The sequence below is a fragment of the Schistocerca gregaria genome, chromosome 8, assembly GCF_023897955.1.
Source record: "Schistocerca gregaria isolate iqSchGreg1 chromosome 8, iqSchGreg1.2, whole genome shotgun sequence".
Classification (NCBI taxonomy): domain Eukaryota; kingdom Metazoa; phylum Arthropoda; class Insecta; order Orthoptera; family Acrididae; genus Schistocerca; species Schistocerca gregaria.
The window spans coordinates 286,705,637-286,733,434 of NC_064927.1; the positions used below are offsets into that span (position 1 = coordinate 286,705,637).

Consider the following 27,798-nt stretch of genomic DNA (forward strand, 5'->3'; position numbering starts at 1 on the left):
CGGTGGCCCGGGTGGGTATAAATACGTTACACATCCCGACGATCCACCAGTCCGGCTCACGGTACGAACCTGGAAGCAACAACTACCAGCATAACCATGTACAAACTGGTAAGTGAAACCTGTAATTACAGTAACCGGCAATCTCAAGTTTATGATCTGGAACAGAGTTTAAAAATATCTCGTTAATTTTGAGCGTATGGAATATTGTTCAAGGTTCAGCACTGTATTAGCTTTAACACTGAGACAGAAATTCTTATTCATCTAATTTATAGATACATGAGACGTTTATTAGAGCCATAGCTAGTGTGGAGAACTGGATCAATTTCCACGAAATCGTTTTTGTTGGAATAGACTTGATAGCTGTCAAATGTTTCACTTAATATGATAGCACCCAGACAGCGCCAATTCTTACATCTCATTTCTTGTCGACCATAAGCTCCGTAGGAGCATCTTCTCTAAGCAATTTCCTAGACCTTGCAACTCGTCAACTTCAGAAAGTACTAGGCTATTTGTTTCATCGTTATTTTTAAAGAACTCTGCCATTCGTCTGATAGTATCTAGATATCATCAGAGATGTTTGCCGAGGTGACCTCCATTCTTATATACGTTACCCACGTTAATTGTGAGTGCTGTTAAAATAATAATTACTATGTGCTTATATTAGTATCGTGTCCGGCCCGATAATGTAGACTGATAGATGATAGTTTTAACTATAACCGATAACAGGATCTGTAATCAAATGAGCTTGCAGAACAGCTTTCTATACTTCCAGGAAACATTTCTACAATTTATTGTGTGAAGGTGTGACTATCCCTGGAACCTTGGTGGTGCACCTATCACAAAGTTGTCGCTGTGTGTCACAGCCCTAGATATACATTTGTACCTTGACTTCGAAAAATACGTCTGTGACGTAGCGTAGTCTGTTCCTGTGGAATATTTCTAAAAATCTCAACGGAAATTCTCGTTTAGAAATAGCACTGCTCCGGCCTACGTCATATGAATATACTTTATAAGAAACATTCCATTGTAATGCGAAATAACAATACTGTAATGTCGTATAACTTACTTGTTCTTTTGGAAGACTATACTACTACCATGGGAGAAAATTAAAACTCAAGTCCCTCATAAATCTTCGATGTGGCTTCTTAATACGGCCACGTGATTATTTCTATTGTTACCGAACTTAACGGAAATCCCCACCTATGTATATGCTGTCAACGGAAGCATCCTGTGGAGCTATACTAGATCCAATAAATTTCTGTGCACGTTTCAGCTTACACAGAACATGGATTAAAACACATTTAAGATATTCGCCTTCTATTATCTGCGTACTTATTTGTTGTGGATGCATTAGATTTATTTTCAGAGGAACACGCAAATGTATCACATTTTTTTAGCCTAAAATGTCAGCATCAGTAATTCTCTCTATGTAACCCGGAATGTTGTTTGAAGTAAGGCCTGCAGCTGGAATAATTCTTCCTTACCCATTAGAAACTACAGAAGTCAAATTTTATTCATATATTTCATCTAGCGTGGAAACAAGCTTAAGAGAAAGTCACATAGGCAGAAAAATTAAAATGAGTGCCAGTGGTCTTCTGCTGTTGGAGGATCACTCATGATGTCACGACAAGAAGCAAACATTTAAGGTTTTCTGTCTGCGTCACCAGCGACCCACGCCTCACTCTGCGTAATTCACGCAGTGCGAGTTCCTTAGCGCCTGTAATAGGTGTCTGATGCTCGCTGGACTGACAAAAATTCTAGCAAGTCACAGTGCTAGCCTAGTCCTCGTTGGGTGTGCACCGTTTGGATTAATGGGCTTGGCGTTAGTTGTAAGGATGTTCAGGTTACTTTTGGAAGTTACATAGGCATCAGTCGAGGAGAGTTCGTCATTAGGTAGATGTGTGAAACAGCAGACCTTAACGTCGTTGTGTCATCTAGAAAGTGTTACTAATGGACCACTTACGTTCCTGATAGGTGGTAACTGTTTAGAACTAGTGGTCCTCCTGTCCTGCAATTTACTGCAAATTATATAGAATGATACATTTGGTCTGTTGAGATATCACACCGTATTTCATATTGCATTCGGTCTTAAAAATTAAGTACTCTTTCCAATGAAAGACATAATGAATCCAAATAATAAAATCGTTTTTATTAAACATTGATACATTTACTAGTGAACAATATTGCTGTGCTAAGAGGGTTCTTTTCTGGAAGGGTGTGACGATAGGACAATTATTTCAGATGATTGCTCAATTTCAGATTTATCTTTCAATTTCAGGAATAAACTAAAGCATATGGTACTTCGGACCATCGGTTCAAGTCGTTCCTGCAGCTTCGTTTAGCGAAATGTTACGTGGAAATTTCATTCCACAGGAATATTATAGTCAAAGCTGATTTTCAGTTCTAATATCCGAGAATTTTATTAGGAAACATTTATAGATGTCCTTCAGTTTTGTCGCATGATGAGTTTACACACGGAGGCTGTGAATCAGTTGTAAGTGGCCTTCCGAGGTTGCTGCACCCAAGAGAGAGAAAGATAAGGCTCGTGAAGCTAGGCGCGAGGTCAAGGTTGATGACGCGCTCCTAAATAAGGGACACCTTGTGGCCCGCCTCGTGTGGCAATAGATGCAGGCCGCAGGTGGCTTAAATGAGATACTAGTAGCAAAATAAATTTGTGAGAAGACCAACGGATAGCTACAGAATATTTTTTCTTAAATGTCACGATTTAAGTGCTCGTTACCCCCTGAGGTAATTTTACACTCTTTACCGGCAGTCTAGGTATTCACCTCGATAAACGACCAGAATGACTATAAAAATTACTCCAAATGCGTAAGGAAAAGTTCTGAACGTTTCGGGACACAATATTAGAAACCATCGTAGGGGGCAACTATAACTTCCAACCGTTTGTTCCACATATAGGTAATTGGGTTATTTACACCTGCCATGTTATGTGGATCCACAACACGTCCTTCCTTCTGTATTTCTGTTCTACTGGACGTATGAAACTGTTCCCGTTAGAGTGATCAGAAAAAACGCAGAATCTGAATCAGAGAGAAAAATTCTAACTGTGTCTCCAGCGAGGTATACGCCATTAGTATGACTGTAGTAACGAGAGAACAAAACGCCCATTAATCTGATACTTGATCGAAGTAGGACAGATTTGTACAGCTATTAAAACGAATGAATCAAATTCACTCGGATTATTACATAAACAAGTAATATGTTACTGATAAGAAATGTCGCATATTTTTAATTCACTCTCATAAAGTTTGTAGTCGGATGAGAAGAGATATTGTCAACTGAACCCAAATTGAAAGCACGTAGGAATCTAACCAAATACTAGTGTTCTGATCGTTGTAGTTTCAGCTTATAACCAACAAATGACAAATCTATACACAGAACCTTAGGGGAACCAGTAAGTCGTGAGTTTAGTCATTTAACACATCCATTTCATATAACTCATACTATTAAACTTTTCGTGCAGTTGGTGCTGTCTGCCCTCGTGGCCGTGGCGATGGGAGCCGTTGCCGAGATTGCCAAGGACGTCGTTCCCATCGTCAAGCAAGAAAACGTCATCAGCCCCGAAGGAAACTTCCACTACTCGTAAGTATATTATCGATTTTTCTGTAGAAGGGATGATCAGAAAATGAGTGTAATAATGTTAGCTTCTGTCTGTGTTGTCAATCAAAATAATCAGAACGACTATATTCTAGCTCGACGAAAACTTTCATTCAACTACAGTTGTAGTATGCTGTAGCTGGGCCAAAGGATTAACAAAAATGGCTCTGTCAAATATCTCGTGCTATATTGTGGAGAAATGAAGGACACGCTGCTCAGCTTCAGAACGGGGCAGTCAAACGAAGCTTAATTTTTTTAGTCTTATCGGAAGACTAGGTATCTGATAAAATAAAAGTAATTTACTGTTCACGAAGATGGGCCGGTGGCAAGTAGAGACATTTAAATACTGTGTTGACCACTTGGATCACGCCTATGTATTCTGCAAGTGGGTACTGAACCGTGTTGCTCAAATAGTCAGACACACATGAATGAAGCTTGAACGAGGTAAGAGGGGTAAGATGGACGTCAAAGGACATCAGGCGATCCGATGTAAGCACCCCCATTCCCACCATGACTACCCTGTTGCATACCTACCTAGCAAACATGTTTCCAAACGACTGTAATACAGAAACGATAGGTTTCCGGATACGGGTTCCTACTGACCCCTAACAAGTCCTTTATTTTCATCAGTCTTCTGACTAGTTTGATGCGGCCCGCCACAAATTCCCCTCCTGTGCCAATCTCTTCATCTCAGAGTAGCACTTGGCACTTACGTCCTCAATTATCTACTGGAAATATTCCAATATCTGTCTTCTTCTTGTGGCCTCTACAGCTCCTTCTAGTATCATAGAAGTCATTTCCTCACGTCTTAACAAACGTATCATCCCGTCCCTTCTCCTTATCAGTGTTATCCCCATATTACTTTCCTCTCCGATTCTGCGTAGAACCTCCTCATTCCTTACCTTATCAGTCCACCTAATTTTCAACATTCGTCTATAGCAGCTCATCTCAAATGCTTCGATTCTCTTCCCTTCCGGATCTCCCACAATCTATGTTACACTACCATACAATGCTGCACTCCAGACGTACATTCGCAGAAATTTTTCTTCAAATGAAGGCCTATACTTGGTACTCATAGAATTCTCTTGCCCAGGAATGCCTCTTTTGCCAGTGGTAGTCTGCTTTCGATGTCCTGTTTGGTCCGTCCGTCATTGTTTATTATATTTCCTAGGTAGCAGAATTCCTCAACTTCTACTTCTACTTCGTGAGTATCAGTCCTGATGTAACGTTTCTCGCTGTTCTCTTTTCTGCTACTTTTCATTACTTCTGCCTTTCTTCGATTTATTCTCAGACCACATCCTGTGCTCATTAGAATGTTAATTCAGTCCAGCAGATAATGTAATTCTTCTTCACTTTCACTCAGGAGCCGCGCGGGATTAGCAGAGCGGTCTGGGGCGCTGCAGTCATGGACTGTGCGGCTGGTCCCCGCGGAGGTTAGAGTCCTCCCTCGGGCATGGGTGTGTGTTTTTGTCCTTAGGGTGATTGAGGTTAGGTAGTGTGTAAGCTTAGGAACTGATGAACTTAGCAGTTGAGTCTCATAAGATTTCACACACATTTGAACGTTTTTCACTCAGGATAGCAATATCATCAGCGAATCTGATCGTTGATATCCTTTCACCTTGAGTTTTAATTCCAATCCTGAACCTTTCTCTTAATTCCATCACTGCTTATTCTCTGTACAGATTGAACACTAGTGGCGGCAGACTACATCCCTGTCTTACACTTTTTTCAATCCGAGCACTTCGTTCTTGGTCGTCCACTCTTATTATTCCCTCTTGGCGCTCGTATATGGTGTACGTTCCCCGTCACTGCCTGTAGATTATTCCTATTTTTCTCAGAGTTCCGAACATCTTGCACCATTTTACATAGTCGAATGTTTTTTCCTGGTCGACAAATCCTATGAACGTCTCTTGATTTTCCTTTAGTCGTGCTTCCATTATAAACCGCAACGACAAAGAGATTCCTCTCTTGCGGCCTTACCATTTCTAAAGCCAAACTGATCGTCATCTAGCACATCCTCAATTTTCTTTTCCGTTGTTTTCTCTGAAACTTTGACGCGTGAACTGTTAAGATGACTGTGCGATAGTACTCGCACCAGGCAGATCTTGCTGTCTTCCGTAAGACACTGTAATGTGAAGGACAAGGTAATCGGAACAGTTATATAGCGTTTTGTGGATGGACATTGGGCAGTCCCACAGAAGATTTTGGGACAGTAGCCATATCCGTCAGTAGAGTATCGGAATTGGATGCTCCAGCCCAAAAATTTGCAATTACAACTCCGCCTGCGCCACGCACTGTGCTGTAGCTTGCGGAGTATTTCTAGGACGGAAATCAACCAGTTCGCCCTACTCCTTTCCGCAGGTTCGAGTCCGGCGACGGCACCCGCGCCGAGGAGGACGGCACGCTGGTGAAGTCGGCGGACCCCAAGCAGCCCGACACGATCGCTGTGCGCGGCAGCGTCTCCTACACGGCGCCCGACGGCACGCCCGTGCAGTTCACCTACACGGCCGACGAGAACGGCTTCCGGCCCGAGGGCGCCCACATCCCCGTGGCGCCGCCGGTGCCCGAGGCGATCGCGCGCGCCCTCCAGTACATCGCCGAGCACCCGCCCCCGCCCGAGGTGGTCGCCGCCAGGACGCAGTAGGAGACGCCGCTGACCCTCCGGCGGCACCGGCGCTCCTGGACGCGACGTCCAGGATGGCGCCCGCCGCACAGTTTCGCTGCGCACTGCCCGACCGGGCAGCCTCTCCGTCACCAAACTACTTCGACGACGACCCATCGCGCTGAACACTGGCCGCTGGCCGCCGTGCGGCCAGCCCCACCGTCTCTGTAACGATTTCCCCGCCGCAGTCCCTCGGCTCCCCACAGTCCCCTCCCAAACTCTTCAGCAAGCTTTTGTTGTAATTTTTGTATATCGCAACTGTATAATAAAAGCACATGTATATACATCAAAAGATCTAGTTTACTTCTTTACTGACAGCTTCCAATCCTTCCAGCGAAAATAAGCGCAGTCCGTACATGACGCCTTTAATTACTGTGTGTGTCCAGATGGAAACCCAGTTCTAATCAAAGAAGGGAAAGCAGATATGTGGAAGGAGTATATAGAGGGTCTATACAAATGCGAGGTACTTGGGGGCAATATTATGGAAATGGAAGAGGATGTAGATGAAAATGAAATGGGACTGACAATTACCAAACCTTCCATCGAAAATAAGCGCAGTCAGTATATGAGGCCTATAATTACTGTGTGTTTTCAGATGGAAACCCATTTCTAAGCAAAGAAGGGAAGGCATAAAGGCGGATGGAGTATATAGAGAGTCCATACAAGGGCGCAGTACTTGAGGGCAATATGGAAGAGGATGTAGATGAAGATGATATGGGAAATATGATACTGAGTGAAGAGATTGACAGAGCACTGAAAGACCTAAGTCGAAACAAGCTCCGGGAGTAGACAACATCCCATTAGAACTACTGACAGCCTTGGGAGAACCAGCCCTGACAAATCTCTCTACTATCTGGTGAGCAAGATGTATGAGACAGACGACATACCTTCAGACTTCAAGAAGACTATAATAATTCCAATCCTAAAGAAACCAGGTGTTGACGGATGTGAAAATTACCGAACTATTAGTTTATTAAGTCACGGCTGCAAAATACTAACGCGAATTCTTTACAGACAAATAGAAAAACTGGTGGATGCCGACCTCGGGGAAGATCAGTTTGGATTCCGTAGAAATATTGGAACACGTGAGGCAATACGGACCTTACGACTTATCTTAGAAGCTAGATTAACAAAAGACAAACCTACGTTTCTAGCATTTATAGACTTAGTGAAATCTTTTGACATTGTTGACTGGAATACTCTCATTCATACTCTCAATGTGGTATGGGTAAAATACAGGGAGCGATAACAATTTCTACAGAAACCAGATGGCAGTTATAAGAGCACATAAAGGGAAGCACTGGTTGGGAAGGGACTGAGAGAGGGTTGTAGCTTCTCCCCGATGTTATTCATTCTCTATATTGAGCAAGCAATAAAGAAAACAAAAGAAAATTTCGGAGTGGGTATTAAAATCCATGGAGAAGAAATAAAAACTTTGAGGTTCGCCGATGACAAAGGACTTGGAAGATCAGTTGAACGGAATGGACAGTGTCTTGGAAAGAGGGTATATAATGAACATCAACACAAGCAAAATGAGGATAATTGATTGTAATCGAATTAAGTCGGGTGATGCAGAGGGAATTAGATTACGAATTTAGACACTTAAGGTAGTAAAGGAGTTTTGCTATTTGGGTAGCAAAATAACTCATGATGAGAGAGACATAAAATGTAGACTGGCAGTGGCAAGGAAAGTGTTTCTGAAGAACAGAAATTTGTTAACATCGAGTATAGATTTAAGTGTCAGGAAGTCGTTTCTGAGAGTGTTTGTATGGAGTGTAGCCATGTATAGAAGTGAAACATGGACGATAAATAGTTCGGACAAGAAGAGAATAGAAGCTTTCGAAATGTGGTACTGCAGAAGAATGCTGAAGATTAGATGATAGACCACGTAACTAATGAGGAGGTATGGAATTGAGAAGGAGTTTGTGGCACAACTTGACTAGTAGAAGGGATCGGTAGGTAGGACATGTTCTGAGGCATCAAGGAATCACCAGTTTAGTATTGGAGGGCAGCGTGGACGGTAAAAATCGGAGAAGGAGACCAAGAGTTGAATACTCTAAGCAGTTTCAGAAGGATGTAGACTGCAGTAGGTACTGGGGTATGAAGAGGCTTGCACAGGATAGAGTAGCATGGAGAGCTGCAACAACAACAGCAACAACAACAAACTAAACCTCACGTTGCAACGTGTCTAATGACTACGTTTCCTTGTAACTATCTAAATACACATAAGAAAATATTCCTTGGGCCGGGAATAGCAAGATGGGATTTCTACTTAGCGCGGTAATACATCTATCTATTTCTTCTCATAGATTTGTTATTCATTTACACACACTTGGAGATATCTCGAGCCGGCCGCGGTGGTCTCGCGGTTCTAGGCGCCCAGTCCGGAACCGTGCGACTGCTACGGTCGCAGGTTCGAATCCTGCCTCGGGCATGGATGTGTGTGATGTCTTTAGGTTAGCTAGGTTTAAGTAGTTCTAAGCTCTAGGGGACTAACGATCACAGCAGTTGAGTCCCATAGTACTCAGAGCCATTTGAACCATTTGAACATCTCTCGATTCCCGTGCAAGAATGAAATCAATGAGAAGAAATCACCTGCAGTGGAATAACAAGATGCATGCACGCGGATAAATGAATGAATGATCTATGGGAAGAAATAGGTAAGTGTGTGTCGTATGGAAGTTTTGGTTGGTCGTGGGAGCGTGGTCGTATAGCCTAAGTGGTAAGGCGACCACCCGCAACAAGCGCGAAATACGGGTTCTATTGTCAGTCCGGCACAAATTTCCGTATGTCGCTTTAGGTAGCACTTCTGCACCTATCACAGATAAGATGAATTTAAGGAATAAATTCCATAATCCAATGTCCATTAAAATCTCCATTTCTTGGTTGTTGTGGGTGACGGACATTGTTAGTTATTCCTTTTTATTCATTAGTCGAGTTCACTGTTTAATTACCATAACCAATACTTTCTTCGTTTAACACACTAAATGAACGGCATGTCCTAGAGAAACGGTCAGTTTTACCACTTATGACGTATATGGTCGTTTCTGAGAGTGTTTGTATGGAGTGTAGCCATGTATGGAAGTGAAACATGAACGATAAATAGTTCGGACAAGAAGAGAATAGAAGCTTTCGAAATGTGGTGCTGCAGAAGAATGCTGAAGATTAGATGGTAGATCACGTAACTAATGAGGAGCTATTGAAGTGAGGAGTTTGTGGCACAACTTGACTAGTAGAAGGGATCGGTTGGTAGGACATGTTCTGAGGCATCACGGAATCACCACTTTAGTATTGGAGGGCAGCGTGGAGGGTAAAAATCGTAGAGGGAGACCAAGAGTTGAATACTCTAAGCAGTTTCCGAAGGATGTAGGCTGCAGTACGTACTGGGAGATGACGTAGGTTGCATTGGATAGAGTAGCATGGAGATGTGCGTCAAACCAGTCTCAGAACTGAAGATCACAACAACAACAACTATTGTGTATTGACAATTCATCTTATTGATCATAGCACTGAAATGGATCCACACGTTTAGTCAGTAAAAACCTGTGTAATTATTATTCTCGTGTTAGAAACATACATAAAAACAGTTTATACAGTTATTGACAGGTCAACACATTTTAAATAGTCTTTGACCAAAATTTGGGCACTTCCAGTAGATATTCCGTGGCCAGGAAAGGTGATCTTCTGTGCAGGTGGCTGGCCACACTCGACACTGGAGCGCATGTTGAACAGTCTGTTCTTCCCTGCAGTCGCATTGGGTTTGGTTTCCTTCAATGTATCCCCATATTGCCAGGTTAGCCCGTGATCTGCCCACTCCTGATCTGAGCCTATTCAAGGACTTCCAGACTGGCCAATTCTCATCATGGCCAGGGGGTAAAGATGTCGAAAATCTTTCCCAACTAGGATGGTAGGATATCTGAGCCTTCCATAGTTACAGTCTACCTTATTCATCAGTGGTTGTTAGTTTCTCCGATGTCCTGAGGAAAATTTCCTTCACCTTAGAAGACTTAGGAATAATTGTTGCACATACATGGGACGCGATTTCACTTGCTTCCGATTCGTTCTTTCTATTTTTGATGCTATTTCTCTTCGAACAGGAGGTGATACAATTACTGCAAGGGGGTAGAGCCACTCGACTGGAGTCGAGTATAAGAAACTACTGATTCTTTTTTCTATAGTCGCAGCAAAAAATATCACATTGCACAGTTTTATGGCCCTAAGACTAGCAATGAAACATTCAGTGACTCACGGATCAAAATGCCATCAGAAAGTTAATGCTACGAGAGTTACAGTTACAGCATGGTTCTAATTAAACTTTAGCTCCTTCAGAAGGCCCTTCCCCCATCCAGAATGGATCATTGTCTTACGATCACCGCCTTTTCATGGCCTCCCTCTGAGGTACCTAAAGTTTAATTAGAACCACGGTATATTTTGCCTACTTTAACTCAAGTTGCATTAACTTTCTGATGGCATTTTGATCCGTGAGTCACTGAATGTTTCATTGCTAGCCTTAGGACCATGAAATTGTGAAATGTGATACTTTTTGCTGCGACTTAAAAAAAAGAATAAGTCGTTTCTTTGGCAGACGTTTTCTTGCTGTAGCACTTTCAGTTCCAGCTCTCTCTCTCTCTCTTCTCTCTCTCTCTCTCTCTCTCTCTCTCTCTCTCTCTCTCTCTCTCTCTCTGTGTGTGTTTGTGTGTGTGTGTGTGTGTGTGTGTGTGTGTGTGTGTGGGCCTGTGCATGTTCCACATCTCTTCACAGTCTTACCTATAACAGTTTAAGATATATCACGTCATATACAATGAGATGCATGAAAAACTGACACATAATGTACGACGTTTATATTTATCGCTTCTGTGATACCAACTCTAGTCGCAATAAATTGTCCATACAGTAACGACAAATGCAGTGAAATGCGCCTACAAATTTATATCATATTACCTCACATAGATCAAGGGATATGATATGTCGCATAATGCGTGACGTTTAAATTTTTTATTAGTTTGGTGCTAACTCTGTTCGCAACATATTTTACAGAGAGTTCGCAGGGACGCTGAACATGCCTATCCAAATGTGTAATTGCACCCGATACATAGTTGAAGAGGTAAGACGCCATAAACATTGAAATGAGTGAAAAATGCCGTATAGGACACTCCTGCAGTCGAGTCAGTTTAGGAAATCCCTGACACCTGGCAGCGCTTTTCAATTGCGAAGCGCAAACGGCCGTAGGCGATGCCATAGACGTCTATAGAGCTACGAATATTCTTTGCCTCAGAGACTGGACGATATCGCTTTGTACAGGTAGACATGCGAACCAGCTGCACATGGAAATGTAAGAGGCCTGGAACGGCACTAGAGGTTAGTCTACTGCGCCAGAAGCATCTCGAGGCCGATGCCGACTGCTTCTGTCACTCTGGCCATTTTCAACCTCCAAGGTATGCTAGTGACTCAGTGATAAAGTCCTTCAAGTAACCCCACACCCAGAAATCACACTGGTTCAAACGTCGTCACTGGTGACACGCAGTTTGGAACGATCGGACAGTGGTTCTGATTTCTCCACATGCGTTACGGAATAATCCTATTGACCTCACGAGCAGTGTGACGTACAGATCACTCGTACATCAAAACAGCTGCGTCGAAAGCATCCCAATCCCGCAGTCCAGGGATCGCGTGTTGGCGACGCAGATCACACTAACGTGTACCGTTCACGCTGCATGTTGTTAGTTCTGGGGTTCTGATTTACGTACCAGTACCGGCGCCTGAGGGGATGTTATGACTCTATCGCTACTAACAGCGCAAATTGCAGCACAGACTCAGAAAATCATTATTGTGATGTGTGGTAGCCACTCGGTACATAGTTTTCCGTATACACTGACTCAAATAACGAAAGTTCAATTATAACCACCGTATACTATCAAAAGCCTGTTTGCGTCAGTTAGACTGCAAGCAAACTACGCCTGGCAAACTTGCGACGGAGTTATCTGACTGTATTATAATATTCAATGCACAGTCTTATTAAAATATTGCCATAAACAATTTTACACAATAAGAATTTATCAAACAATTTCATAAACACATAACCCTATGAAATTTCAGTGCTATGAATATAATTTTAAAGTGTCATAATTTCAAATACAAAATATAATAAACTATAAAAACCGTGTACAAAATGAGGCTGTGTAATACCAGAATCTGACGGCATATATTCTGATAGCCTTTTCACCAAATTAAATGTCCAAGGTGACCCGCTGGTCGTGTGCAATGGATGAAGTCGCCATCAGATAGTTTCTTAGAGCCACTCGACCTCTGATATCCCTGGAGCCTTCGGACTACAACACGTCTCTCCAAACGCAGTCCAGCGAGTGTGTCTGATCACACTCTGAACAGCAGAAGGACAACACGGCTCATCAGACGCCCCTGCACTCGTAATCTGCAGCAGTAAAACTTTACGAAAAAAATACTCTCTACAAGTAGGCCGACGGAGCAAGGCACCACATCACACTTTGCTAGGAGACGAAGTCAGAGATGAGACGCGTGGAAGCCTCTAACGACAGCAGGCAATGCATGGCTGAACATCATTTATACGAAGAGTTTCAATAAGGTATAACAAATGAAACTTCCTCTCAGAATAAAATTGTGTGCCGGACCGAGACTCGAACTCGTGACCTTTGTCTTTCGCGGGCAAGTGCAAAGGACACGAGTTCGAGTCTCGGTAAGACACACAGTTTTAATCTTTCTGAAAGTCTCGTATCAGCACACTCTCCGCTGCAGCGTGAAAATTTCGTTTTGGTATAATATATTGCTGTTATACTGGTGACATACAGAAGAGGTATTGCTTTAAATACATGTCAGGAAACCAATACCTATAGAGTCATGGACTGTTTTGCTTGTAATGGGTAACGTGTAGTATTTGGTGACACATCATGTCAGGATTCTCAGCAGATTGCCGTAGTGAATTACTGCACTCCTGGAAATGGGAAAAAGAGCACATTGACACCGGTGTGTCAGACCCACCATACTTGCTCCGGACACTACGAGACGGCTGTACAAGCAATGATCACACGCACGGCACAGCGGACACACCAGGAACCGCGGTGTTGGCCGTCGAATGGCGCTAGCTACGCAGCATTTGTGCAACGCCGCCGTCAGTGTCAGCCAGTTTGCCGTGCCATACGGATCTCCATCGCAGTCTTTAACACTGGTAGCATGCCGCGACAGCGTGGACGTGAACCGTATGTGCAGTTGACGGACTTTGAGCGAGGGCGTATAGTGGGCATGCGGGAGGCCGGGTGGACGTACCGCCGAATTGCTCAACACGTGGGGCGTGAGGTCTCCACAGTACATCGATGTTGTCGCCAGTGGTCGGCGGAAGGTGCACGTGCCCGTCGACCTGGGACCGGACCGCAGCGACGCACGGATGCACGCCAAGACCGTAGGATCCTACGCAGTGCCGTAGGGGACCGCACCGCCACTTCCCAGCAAATTAGGGACACTGTTGCTCCTGGGGTATCGGCGAGGACCATTCGCAACCGTCTCGATGAAGCTGGGCTACAGTCCCGATCACCGTTAGGCCGTCTTACCGCTCACGCCCCAACATCGTGCAGCCCGACTCCAGTGGTGTCGCGACAGGCGTGAATGGAGGGACGAATGGAGACGTGTGGTCTTCAGCGATGAGAGTCGCTTCTGCCTTGGTGCCAATGATGGTCGTATGCGTGTTTGGCGCCGTGCAGGTGAGCGCCACAATCAGGACTGCATACGACCGAGGCACACAGGGCCAACACCCGGCATCATGGTGTGGGGAGCGATCTCCTACACTGGCCGTTCACCTCTGGTGATCGTCGAGAGGACACTGAATAGTGCACGGTACATCAAAACCGTCATCGAACCCATCGTTCTACCATTCCTAGACCGGCAAGGGAACTTTCTGTTCCAACAGGACAATGCACATTCGCATGTATCCCGTGCCACCCAACGTGCTCTAGAAGGTGTAAGTCAACTACCCTGGCCAACAAGATCTCCGGATCTGTCCCCCATTGAGCATGTTTGGGACTACATCCAGCATCTCTACGATCGTCTCCATGGGAGAACAGCAGCCTGCATTGCTGCGAAAGGTGGATATACACAGTACTAGTGCCGACATTGTGCATGCTCTGTTGCCTGTGTCTATGTGCCTGTGGTTCTGTCAGTGTGATCATGTGATGTACGAGTATCTGACCCCAGGAATGTGTCAATAAAGTTTCCCCTTCCTGGGACAATGAATTCACGGTGTTCTTATTTCAATTTCCAGGAGTGTATAATACGCACCTCTGGGCAGGTGCGAATCCTCAAGAAATCATACTGGTGAGCCATCAGGGCCGCTTCAGTACTAATTTATGAGCAGAAATTGTCACAGTCAGATTCATACGACCGTACACGTTTCCAAACGGGTTAACAGGTAGGGGAGAGTGTTGTAGATTGGCACACATTTCAGACTTTAACCTGGAGCCTTCCCTGTAAGAGAGGTTTCATGAATTTTCTTATACCATTTTTAAATGAAGGCATTTCTTTTTTGTGTGCTACCGTCTTTTTCTGAAATTACAAAAATTATTACAGTCATACTCAAAAGTATCCGAACGACCTGAATTTCATTTCGCCTGATTCGCATGCAACGCGCATAACGCAGCTGTCTTTTAATTCCTCTAACCAGTCCTCGGTAAAGTCGTTTGACTATTGAAAATTTGTTCTAACAAGTCACCACTAGAAAACACTGCTCTGTATCGCAATAACTCAAGATGTAATGTAATAGCACGATACTACTAATATCAGGGAACACCTTATCACATATAAGTCTGTCCTTAAGGCTTGTAAGCTCACATTTGGTATAAATAAATGACATACCTGAAATGTTACCACTCTCATTATTACGTCAGATAGGTAGTGCACGTAGTAAGTTAGTCGTATTCATGATTTCCTCTTCAAAGTAACATACCGTAATTACTATTCAACACAAAATGACATTAAAAATTTAAGTTATTCACGAACAGCTAGTTGGGAATATGTATGAACTTCAAATGACACGACGAACAGTCTCCTTCTGCATATGGATTGAAACCCAGGTCCCGAAACTAAGCACAGATTTCGTGACTGATGGAAACGAACAGTCATTCCTGATTAGGCATACAGTGAGTGATACACCTCGATTCTAGACAGTATCAGTTAGCAAATATCAACTTTAAATTACATAACGCAAATTTTGTAATCGACGCGAATTCCTACCCAGCATCTATTGTTCCCGTTAACGAATCACGAGAGAAGTTAAATATTGCTTCTTCACAAGTAACTTACTTGAAAGTGAGGTGAAGTTTTGTGTGGGACAGGGATTCGAACCCAGAACTTAATTAGATTGATATTGAAGCACAATCAACAGTGACATATCGGATTTTCTCGGCAGTAGTTAGGTGTTTTAACTGAAATGGCGAGACGAAACATTAATGTTTTCCTTCGCAGGACTCCAACCCGGCACCTATCGCTGTTATATTCTAGAGAAAACGAACGTTAAATATGGGTTTTTGCACCAGCAGCGACATGTAGGCATGTTTGAAGTAGAAATAATGTGACGAAGAGTTCAGTGCTGACTGGGAATAGAGCCCCATACATATCGTTGTTGACTACACACAAAGAGACGTCAGCTAACGAATTTTTCTCCACCAGCAGCTCGGAATAGCATCTTGAACTTACAGTGATCTCGCTAATAGTTCTGTGTCTCACTGGGAGTCAAAAACGTCAGGTATCGTGAGTGTTGACAACGAATGAAAATACATTAAAAATCCAAATTATTGTTCACCAGCAAGTAGGTGTCCGCATGCTAGAGCTTGATAATACATTATGAAATCTTTAGTGCCGGGCCAGGATTCGAACCCATTCACGCTCAATATGTGAGATGTTGAGGAATCTGCAGTTTTGAACAAACAAAAAGTTGCAGTCGAGCTGAATTGGCACGAAGGGATCAAATTCCGCGTTAAGGGCGGTCTGAGTTGCATACCCAGTTCAGAACCAATTTTATCGACATACAAAAGCTCTAATAAAAGATGGAATAAGTCTTCTGTGGCCCTACATTTCGTTTGTTTCGTCAGTAGAAATAAATAAGTAGTATAAGAAAGGTTACTGGTGATAGAGTTTCTACATGTCGCTACTCCAGACTTTATTGTGGTTCAACCTAACGTCTACTTGATAGAGAACGAATATCGCTTTTAATGTGAATTTCAGGCCACAATGCCATTATATCTTCTTCACTCGGTGTAGCCAGAAAAGAATGGAATCTGTCTCCCTGTATCTAAACTCATTGACAGAAGATGGAATCGAACCCAGACCATCGGTATAGGAACCTATCATCAGTCCAACAGACCACCAAATCCTCTTCACTGTCACTCATTTTTCTATGGTAACGCTGTTGCGCCACACTGGCTGAGAATTGTTACACACAGGCTCCCTGTAGTAATTTGCAGCATGTTCAGTAAATTCATTTACTTGGTTGACCGAGTCACCAGGAACTACCTGCCTCGGCTACCCAGTGCATACATTCGACTCTATTTTGTAATCACCGAAATAAAATCAAGTTACTGCCACCTACACAGAACTGCCAACAGTTTACTATGCAGAAAATTAAATAGAAAGTGTTCCTTTCCACTTGAACTACTCTCTTACGCTATCTGTTTGTTGAAAACGTCGTGCAGTGGAAAAGAAAAGCTGTAACTGTTTGTCTCTCACAAGTCTAGACTCGGCAATATGCCACAGCACTGTGGAATGCATATGTTCTGGAGGAATTGTGGTTGAGTTCTAGAGCTGTTGTAGCTACGTGTCAGTTAGTAGCGTAATGGCGGATAGCGTAGGCGCCAAAGTCGTCATCTTTGGACCGCGTGGCAAAGGCCGTAGAGGGGAGGGGAGGGGAGTGGAGAGTGAAGTCGTACGCGTCCAATGAAGGCCTCACCTGTGTTTGCTGGACTTCTTCGTTGTTTGCCTTTTTTTTATTGCAGTGGAGGTGGACGATTCGGTGGCCCGGGTGGGTATAAATACGTTACACATCCAGACACTCCACCAGTCCCGCTCACGGTACGAACCTGGAAGCAACAACTACCAGCATAACCATGTACAAACTGGTAAGTGAAACCTACAATTACAGTAACCGGCAATTTCCAGTTTATGATCTGGAACAGAATTTAAAAATATCTCCTTAATTTTGAGCGTATGGAATATTGTTCCAACTTCAGCACTGTATTACCTTTAACACTGAGATAGAAATTCTTATTTATCTCATTTATAGATATACGAAGCGTTTATTATAGCCATAGCTAGTGTAGAGAACTGGATCAATTTTCACGAAATCGTTTTTGTTGGAATAGCTCTCAAATGTTTCACCTAATATGATAGCACCCGGACAGCGCCAATTCTTACATCTCATTTCTTGTCGACCATAAGCTCCGTAGGATCATCTACTCTAAGCAATTACCTACGACGTTGCAGCTCATCAACTTCAGAAAGTACGAGACTATTTGTTTGATCGTTATTTTTAAAGAATTCTGCCATTCGTCTGATAGTATCATAATATCATTAGGGATGTTTGCCGAGGTGAGCTTCATTCTTATATAAGTTAACCCACGTTAATTGTGAGTGCTGTTATAGTAATAATTACTATGTACTTATGTTAGTATCGTGTCCGGACAGATAATGTAGACTGATAGATGATCGTTTTAACTATAACCGATAACAGGCCCTGTAATCAAATGAGCTTGCAGAACAGCTTTCTTTACTTACGTAGCATAGTCTGTCCCAGTGGAATATTTCTAGAAATCTCCACGAATATTCTCGTTTAGAAGTAGCACTACTCCAGTCTACGCCATATGAATATACGTTCAAAGAAACATTCCATCGTAATGCGAAATAACAATGCAGAACAATAGGTCCGATAGTTTTCTTTACTTTCAGGAAACATTTCTACAATTTATTGTGCGAAGGTATGACTATCCCTAGACCCTTGGTGGTGCATCTATCACAAGACTGTTGCTGTGTGTCAGCTCTAGATACACATTTCTACCTTGACTTCGAAAAATACGTCTGTTACGTAGCATAATATGTTTCAGTGGAATATTTCTAGAAATCTCCACGGAAATTCTCTTTATAAATGTGCCGCCAGACCCATACAGGGTGTTATAAAAAAGTACGGCCAAACTTTCAGGAAACATTCCTCACACACAAAGAAAGAAAATATATGTGGACATGTGTGCGGAAACGCTTACTTTCCATGTTATAGCTCATTTCATTAATTCTCTTCAGATCACATTAATCATAGAAACGAAACACACAGCAACAGAACGTACCAGTGTGACTTCACTTTGTTACAGGAAATGTTCAAAATGTCCTCCTTTAGCGAGGATATATGCATCCACCCTCCGCCACATGAAATCCCTGATGCGCTGATGCAGCCCTGGAGAATAGCGTATTGTATCACAGCCGTCCACAATACGAGCACGAAGAGTCCCTACATTTGGTACCGGGGTTGCGTAGACAAGATATTTCAAATGCCCCCATAAATGAAAGTCAAGAGGGCTGAGGTCAGGAGAGCGTGGAGGCCATGGAATTGGTCCGCCTCTACCAATCCATCGGTCACCGAATCTGTTGTTGGAAAGCGTACGAATACATCGACTGAAATGTGCAGGGGCTCCATCGTGCATGAACCACATGTTGTGTCGTACTTGTAAAGACACATGTTCTAGCAGCACAGGTAGAGTATCCCGTATGAAATCATGATAACGTGCTCCATTGAGCGTAGATGGAAGAACTTGGGGCCCAAACAAGACAACACCAACAATGCCTGCCCAAACGTTCACAGAAAATCTGTGTTGATGACGTGATTGCACAATTGCGTGCGGATTCTCCTCAGCCCACACATGTTGATTGTGGAAATTTACAATTTGATCACGTTGGAATGAAGCCTCATCCGTAAAGAGAACATTTGCACTGAAATGAGGATTGACACATTGTTGGATGAACCATTCTCAGAAGTGTACCCGTGGAGGCCAATCAGCTGCTGATAGTGCCTGCACACGCTGTACATGGTACGGAAACAACTGCTTCTCCCGTAGCACTCTCCATACAGTGACGTGGTACGTGGTCAACGTTACCTCGTACAGGAGCAGCTTCTCTGACGCGGACATTAGGGTTATCGTCAATTGCATATAAGTCCAAAGAAACATTCCATCGTAATTCGTCATACGTCATATGTAATAACTGTTTAGAAGTAGCACTGCTCCAGTCTATGTCACATGTATATACGTCCAGACAAACATTCCATCGTAATGCAGAATAACAATACTGCAATGTCGTATAACTCACTTGTTCTTTTGGAACATTATACTAATATCATAGGAGAAAATTAAAACTCAGGTCCCTCATAAAACTTCGTTGTGTGCCTTTAATACGACCACCTGATTATTTCTTTTGTCAACGAACTTACGGAAATCCCCACCTATGTATACGCTGTCACCGGCAGCATCCCGTGGAGCTATACCAGATCCAATAAATTTCTGTTCACGTTTCAGCCTAGACAGAACATGGATTAAAATACATTTAAGATATTCCTCTTATATTATCAACGTACTTATTTGTAATCGATAGATTAGATTTATTTTCAGAGGAACACGCAAATGTATCACATTGTTTTAGCGTAAAATGTGAGCTTCAGTAATTCTCTCTACGTAACGCGGAATGTTATTTGAAGTAAGGCCTGCAGCTGGAATAATTTTTCCTTACCCATTGGATACTACAGAAGTTAAATTTCATAAATTTCACCTAGCGTGGAAGCAAGCTTAAATGAAAATTCTTGTGTCATGTCCGACTCGGTATCAAGGTCACAGAGGCAGAAAAATTAAAATGAGTGCCAGTGGTCTTCTGCTGTTGGATGATCACTCATGATGTCACGACAAGAAGCAACCATTCAAGGTCTTCTCTTTGCGTCACCAGCGTCCCACGCCATATTCTGCGTAATACAGGCAGTGAGAGTTCCTTAACGCCCGTAATAGGTATCTGATGCTCCCTTGACTGACAAAAATTCTAGCAAGTCACTGTGTTAGCCTAGTCCTCGTTTGGTCTGCACCGTTTGGGTTAATGGGCTTGACATTAGTTGTCAGGATGCTCAGGTTACTTTCGGCACCTACTCAGAAGTTACATAGGCATCAGTCGAGGAGAGTTGGTCATTAGGGAGATGTTGTATGAAACAGCGGACCTTAACGCTCTTTGTGTCATCTAGAAAGTGTTACTAATGCACCATTTAGGTTCCTGATAGGTGATAACTATTTAGAAATAGCAGTGCTCCTGTGCAGCAGTTTACTGAAAATGAATTAGAATTATACAAGAACGTAGGCTTCAGCGGCCGGTGTCATGATGATTAAAATTCTTCTGGGTATTAGGCCGCGTCATTGCTAAAACCGACCAGTTGTGCCCTGAGGAAGGCCTTTGCAATTCGGCCGAAACGTCGGTTTTAGTCTATTATTGTTGTTAGTTTTTAGCAATGACGCGGCATAGGAATTTTAATGACTAGAATGATACTTTTGGTCTGTCCAGACACTCACAGCGTATTTCATATTGCATTCGGTCTTAAAAATTAAGTACTCTTTCCAATGGAAGACATGCCATAAATCCTAATAATAAAATCGTTTTGGTTAAATATGGACACATTTTGTGAGGAAGAATACTGCTGTGCTAAGTCAATTGTTTTTGGCTGGAACGGTGTGACGAGAGGACTATTATTTGAGATATAACTTTTCATTTCGAGGGTAAACTGAAACAACGGGTACAAGACGTACGGCTACTTTGCTTCAAGTAGTACTGCTACTTCGGCTAGCGAAATGTTACGGGGAAAATTCAGAGCACGGGATTGTTATAGTGAAAGCTGATTTTCAGTTCTAACATGCGGGAATTGTCTTAGGAAACACTTATAGGTGTCCTTCAGTTTAGTCGCATCATGAGTTTTCACTCAGAGGCTGCGAATCAGTTGTAAGTGGCCTTCCGAGGTTGCTGCACCCAAGAGAGAGAAAGATAAAGCTCGTGAAGCTAGGCGCGTGGTCAAGGTTGATGACGCGCTCCTAAATAAGGGACACCTTGTGGCCCGTCTCGTGTGGCAATAGGTTGCAGGCCGCAGGTGGCTTAATTGAGATGCTCGTAGCAAAATAAATTTGTGAGAAGACCAACGGACAGCTATAGAATATTCTTTCTTAAATGTCACGATTTAAGTGCTCGTTACCCCCTGAGGAAATTTTACACTCTTTACCGGCAGTCTAGGTATTCACCTCGAGAAACGACCAGAATGACTATAAAAACTACTCCAAATGCACAAGGAAAAGTTCTGAACGTTTCGGGACACAATATTAGAAACCATCGTAGGAGACAACTATAACTTCCAACCGTTTGTTCCACATATAGATAATTGGGTTATTTACACCAGCCAAGTTATGTGGGTCCACAACAGGTGCTTCCTTCTGTATTTCTGTCCGACAGGAAGTATGAAACTGTTCCCGTTTAACTGATTAGAATAAACGCAGAATTTGAATCAGAGAGAAAAATTCTAACTGTGTCTCCAGTGAGGTATACGCCATTAGTATGACTGTAGTAACGAGAGAACAAAACGCCCATTAATATGGGACTTGATCGAAGTAGGACAGTTTTGTACAGTTATTAAAACGAATAAACAAAATTCACTCAAATTATTACATAAGCAAGTAATATGTGACTGACAGGAAATGTCGCATATTTTTAATTCACAGTGTACGCTCCCTTAAAGTTCGTAGTCCGATGAGAAGAGATATTGTCACCTGACCTCAAATTGAAGGCACATAGGAATCTAACAAAATAGTAGTGCTCTGGTCGCTGTAGTTTCAGCCAACAGCCAACAAAAGACAAATCTATACAGAAAACCTTTTTGAAACCAGTAAGTCGTGAATTTAGTTCCTATTTTGCAGTACTTATTTATTACGTCCCTGTCATTAAATACATCTATTTTATATAACTCATACTATAAAACTTTCCTTGCAGTTGGTGCTGTCTGCCCTCGTGGCCGTCGCCATGGGAGCCGTTGCGGAGATTACCAAGGACGTCGTTCCCATCGTCAAGCAAGAAAACGTCATCAGCCCCGAAGGAAACTTCCACTACTTGTACGTATATTGTCGATTTTTCTGTAGAACGGATGATCGGAAAATGAGTGTAATAGTATTAGCTTCTGTCTGTGTTGTCAATCAAAATAATTAGAACGACGATATTCTAGCACGACGAATACTTTCATTCAGCTACAGTTGTAGTATGCCGTAGCTGGGCCAAAGGATTAACAAAATAGGCTCTTTCAAACCAATACCTCGTGCTGTATTGTGGAGAAATGGATTGCACGCTGCTCAACTTTAGAACGGGGGAGTCAAACGAAGCTTAATTTTTTTAGTCTTATCGGAAGACCAGGTATCTGATGAAATAAAAGTAATTTACTGCTGACGAAGACGGGCCGGTGGCAAGTAGAGACATTTAGGTGCTGAGTTGACCTCTAGCTTTACTTCATTAAAGGCGGGTCTCCGGCAGTTTAGAGGTTAAATACATGTGGATATGAAATCATAACAACGCTACATTTGAGAGGTACACCTTTCAATGATGTGTTGATTATTGAAAACAGACTATCAACGTGAAAAAAAGGAAAGGTCAAAGAAAAATTGTTCACTGGCCGATCAGCAATATCAGGTACTAGCAGCCTAATTTGTCGTAACAGCTGAGTATATAAAGTAATCAAGAAAGATTATACAGGGTGTTCGAAAATTCCTGTTACAAACTTCTGGAACGTTTAGAGGGCACAAAATAGATAATGTTCTGAACTGAAACTCCTGTCCGAAAACGTACCGTTTACGTGCTGCAACTATTGGGAAATATGTTGCTAATTCGAATACTTTTTACTAGTAATTTGATAGGTGTGACCCAGTATAACACTGGTTTTACAATTCCCATCATTAATAACTAATGAAACAAAAAGGAAAAGTACGACATCATCAATTGGTGTGAGCGATGTGCCCTTGGAGCATCACAGCCTGGTGACGGTGAACGTACCTCTTTCTCGAAGGTTCTGCGTAGTTGTGGAGAAAACGGAATGCGATGGTGTTGGATGTTGTGGATGACGACCTTGATGAAGGTGACGATCAGCTCTTCCATTACACTGCCATACAGAAGGATCACGTCGCTGTATTCTGCAAGTATGTACTGAACAGTGTTGTTGTAATACTCAGGGACACATGAATGAACATTGAACGAGGTCAGAGAGGTAAGATGGACGTCAAAGGACAGCAGACGAACCGGTGTAAGCACCCCTATTCCTACCATGACTACCCTGTTGCATACGTACCTAGCAAACATGTTTCCTAACGACTGTGATACAGAAACATAGGTTTCCGGGTATAGTTTCCTACTGCCTCCTACAAGTCCCAAGTAATTTATTTTTTGGGTCATCAATCTTCTGACTGGTTTGATGCAGCCCGCAACGGATTCCCGTCCTGTGCTAACCTCTTCATCTCAGAGTAGCGCTAGCTACTTACGTCCTCAATTATCTGCTGGATATAGTCCAGCCTCTGTCTTCTTATTTTGCCCTCTACAGCTCATTCTAGTACCATCGAAGTCATTTCCTCATATCTTAATAGATGTCCTATCATCCTCTCCGTTCTCCTTGTCAGTGTTTTCCACATATTCCTTTCGTCTCCGATTCTGAGTAGTAGCTACACATTACATACCTAATCAGTCCATCTAATTTTCAACATTTGTCTGTAGCACCACATCTCAAATGCTCCGATTCTCTTCTGTTCCGAAATTTGCCACAGTGCATATTTCACTACCATGCAGTGCTGTACTGCAGACGTACATCCTCAGAAATTTCTTCTACAAATTAAGGCCTAAGCTTCGTACTCATAGAATTCTCTTGCCCAGGAATGCCCTTTTGCCAGTGGTAGTCTGCTTCGTGACCATCAATCCTGATGTTAGATTTCTCTCTGTTCTCTTTTCTGCTACCTTTAATTACTTCTGCCTTTCCTCGATTTACTCTCAGTCCACATTCTGTGCTCATTAGAATGTTAATTCCATTCAACAGGTTCTGTAATTCTTCTTCACTTTTACTCAGGAGAGCAATATCATCAGCGAATCTGATCGTTGATATCCTTTCACCTTGAGTTTTAATTCGACTCCTGAACCTTTCTCTTAATTGCAACACTGGTTGTTCTCTGTAGTGGAGAAAAACTACATCCTTTTTAATCCGAGCACTTCGTTCTTGGTCGTCCACTCTCATTATTCCGTCTGGACTCTTCTATATATTGCATATTACGCGTCACTGGCTATAGCTTTCTCCTTTTTTCTCAGAATTTCGAACATCTTGCACCATTTTACACTGTCGATGTTTTTTCCAGGTCGACAAATCCTATGAACGTGTCTTGATTTTTCTTTAGTCTTGCTTCCATATGAAGTCGTGTGACGAGGGCCTCCATTCGAGTAGACCGCTCGCCTGGTGCAAGTCTTTCGATTTTACACCTCTTCGGTGACTTGCGCGTCGATGGGGTTGAAATGATGATTAGGACAATACAACACCCAGTTTGGAGAAAATCTCCGACCAAATCCGGGAATACGACGGTTCAATCCCGCGACCGACCATCCCGATTTAGGTTTTCCATGATATCCATAAATCGCTACAGGCAAATGCCGGGATGGTTCCTCTGGCAGGGCACGGCCGACATCCCTCTTAATCCTTCCCTAATCCGATGAGACCAATGACGTCGCAGTTTGGTCTCTTCCCCAAAACAACCCACCCCAACCCAGCAGGGAACCGAACCCGGGCCCTTAATGTTGACAGTCTGTCGCGCTAACCACTCAGCCACCAGGGGCGGACTCTAGCTTCCATCGTCAATCGCAAGGACAGAGTTGCTTCTCTCGTGCATTTACCATTTGTAAAGCCAAACTAATCGTCATCTAGCACATCCTCAATTTTCTTTTGCATTCTTTTGCGTTTCATTCTTGTCAGCAACTTCGATGCATAAAAGCTCACTTTTAAGCGGATTGTGCGATAATACTCGCACTTGTCAGCTCTTGCTGTCTTCTGTAAGACACTGTATTTCGAAGGACAAGATAATCGGAACAGTTGTATAGCGTTTTGAGGATGGACATTGGGTACATTTTGGAACAGTATATATGAAGACAGTAGCTGGTCTCGAAAGAACAGATACTGTAGATGACCGTGCAGTTTTTCCCTTGAATAAATGAATACTAACTAAAACCCTGAGCTGCCGACAGGTGTTGTTGATATACCTCGATGTGGACAGCTGAAAATGTGTGCCCCGACCGGAATTCGAACCTGGGATCTCCTGCTCACATGGCAGACGCTCTATCCATCTGAGCCACCGAGGACACAGACGAATAGCGCGATTGCAGGGACTGATCCCTTGCACGCTCCCAGTGAGACTCACATTCCCAACTGTCCACAATTCTACCTATGTAATGTACCTAATAGACATTTGCCCATTCACTCATTACTCGCGCACGCTTTGGCGATTCCCGTAAGAGTTTGGGCAACCTGTGCGCATTCGCCCAGACGAAGGTCAATGGATGGGTAGCCTTTTAACTATATATATGAAGACAGTAATTGATCTCGAAAGAGCAGATACTGTACATCTACATCTACATCTACATTTATACTCCGCAAGCCACCCAACCGTGTGTGGCGGAGGGCACTTTACGTGCCACTGTCATTACCTCCCTTTTCTGTTCCAGTCGCGTATATTTCGCGGGAAGAACGACTGAAAGTTTCCGTGCGCGCTCGAATCTCTCTAATTTTATATTCGAGATCTTCTCGGGAGGTATAAGTAGGGGGATGCAATATATTCGATACCTCTTCCAGAAACGCACCCTCTCTAAACCTGGACTGCAAGCTACACCGCGATGCAGAGCGCCTCTGTTGCAGAGTCTGCCATTTGAGTTTGCTAAACATCTCCGTAACGCTATCACAGTTAACAAATGACCCTGTGACGAAACGCGCCACTCTTCTTTGGATCTTCTCTATCTCTTCTGTCAACCCGATCTGGTACGGATCCCACACTGATGAGCAATACTCAAGTATAGATCGAACGAGTGTTTTGTAAGCCACCTCCTTTGTTGATGGACTACATTCTCTAAGGACTCTCCCAATTAATCTCTATCTGGTACCCCCCTTACCAACAATTAATTTTATATGATCATTCCACTTGAAATTGTTCCGCACGCATACTCCCAGATATTTTACAGAAGTAACTGCTACCAGTGTTTCTTCCGGTATCATATAATCATACAATAAAGTATCCTTCTTTCTATGCATTCGCAATACATTACATTTATCTATGTTAAGGGTCTGTTACCACTCCTTGCACCAAGCGCTTATCGGCTGCCGATCTTCCTGGATTTCGCTACAATTTTCTAATGCGGCAACTTCTCTGTATACTTCATTATCATCCGCAAAAAGCCGCATGGAACTTCCGACAGTATGTACAAGGTGACCGTGCAGCTTTTCCCTAGAATAAATTATGACTAACTGTCGGCAGCTGAGGGTTTCAGTTAGTCATCAGTTATTTTGGGACAGTAGTCTTATTCGTCAGTCGAGTAATCGGAACTGAAAAATTTGCAATTACAACTCCGCCTGCGCCACGCACTGTGCAGTAGCTTGCGTAGTGTTTCTAGGGCAGAACTCCACCGGCTCGCCCTCGTTCTTGGCGCAGACAGTGGAACAAATGAAGACGGCAAAACCCTTTGCGCAGGTTCGAGTCCGGCGACGGCACCCGCGCCGAGGAGGACGGCACGCTGGTGAAGTCGCAGGACCCCAAGGTGCCGGACACGATCGCGGTGCGCGGCAGCGTCTCCTACACGGCGCCCGACGGCACGCCCGTGCAGTTCACCTACACGGCCGACGAGAACGGCTTCCGGCCCGAGGGCGCCCACATCCCCGTGGCGCCGCCGGTGCCCGAGGCGATCGCGCGCGCCCTCCAGTACATCGCCGAGCACCCGCCCCCGCCCGAGGTGGTCGCCGCCAGGACGCAGTAAGAGACGTCGCTGACCCTCCGGCGGCACCGGCGCTCCTGCCCGTCGCACACTTCCGCTGCGCACTGCAGCCTCTCCGTCACCAAGCTACTCCGACGACGACCCATCGTTCTGAACACTATCCGTGGGCCGCCGTGCGGCCAGTCTCCCCGTCTTGGCCGCCGTGCGGCCAGTCTCCCCGTCTCTGTGACCTTTTCCCCGCCGCAGTCCCCCGTCTCCCCACAGTCCCCTCCCAAACTCTTCAGCAAGCTGTTGTTGTAATTTTTGTACATCGCAACTGTATAATAAAAGCACATGTATATACATCAAAACATCTAGTTTACTTCTTTACTGACAGTTACCAAACCTTCGATCCAAAATATGCGCAGTCAGTATTTGAGGCCTACAACTACTGTGTGTGCTCAGATGGAAACCCATTT

General features: G+C 43.6%; 1 protein-coding gene across 3 annotated transcripts; it reads left to right on the plus strand.

The window, feature by feature from the left end:
* LOC126284577 (endocuticle structural glycoprotein ABD-4-like) lies at positions 1-27,690 on the plus strand. 3 transcript variants are annotated; one of them, XM_049983595.1, is made up of 3 exons: positions 1-108; positions 3,485-3,603; positions 5,980-6,572. In XM_049983595.1, the coding sequence occupies exons 1-3, from the start codon at positions 97-99 to the stop codon at positions 6,260-6,262; spliced, it is 414 nt and encodes a 137-aa protein (XP_049839552.1). In that variant the 5' UTR covers positions 1-96; the 3' UTR covers positions 6,263-6,572. The 3 variants fall into 3 exon arrangements, with proteins under 3 accessions (XP_049839552.1, XP_049839555.1, XP_049839553.1); XM_049983598.1 differs by lacking the exons at positions 3,485-3,603; positions 5,980-6,572 and adding exons at positions 22,343-22,461; positions 27,100-27,690 and having other exon boundaries at positions 7-108; XM_049983596.1 differs by lacking the exons at positions 1-108; positions 3,485-3,603; positions 5,980-6,572 and adding exons at positions 17,326-17,415; positions 22,343-22,461; positions 27,100-27,690.
* Positions 27,691-27,798: the final 108 nt, after the last annotated feature.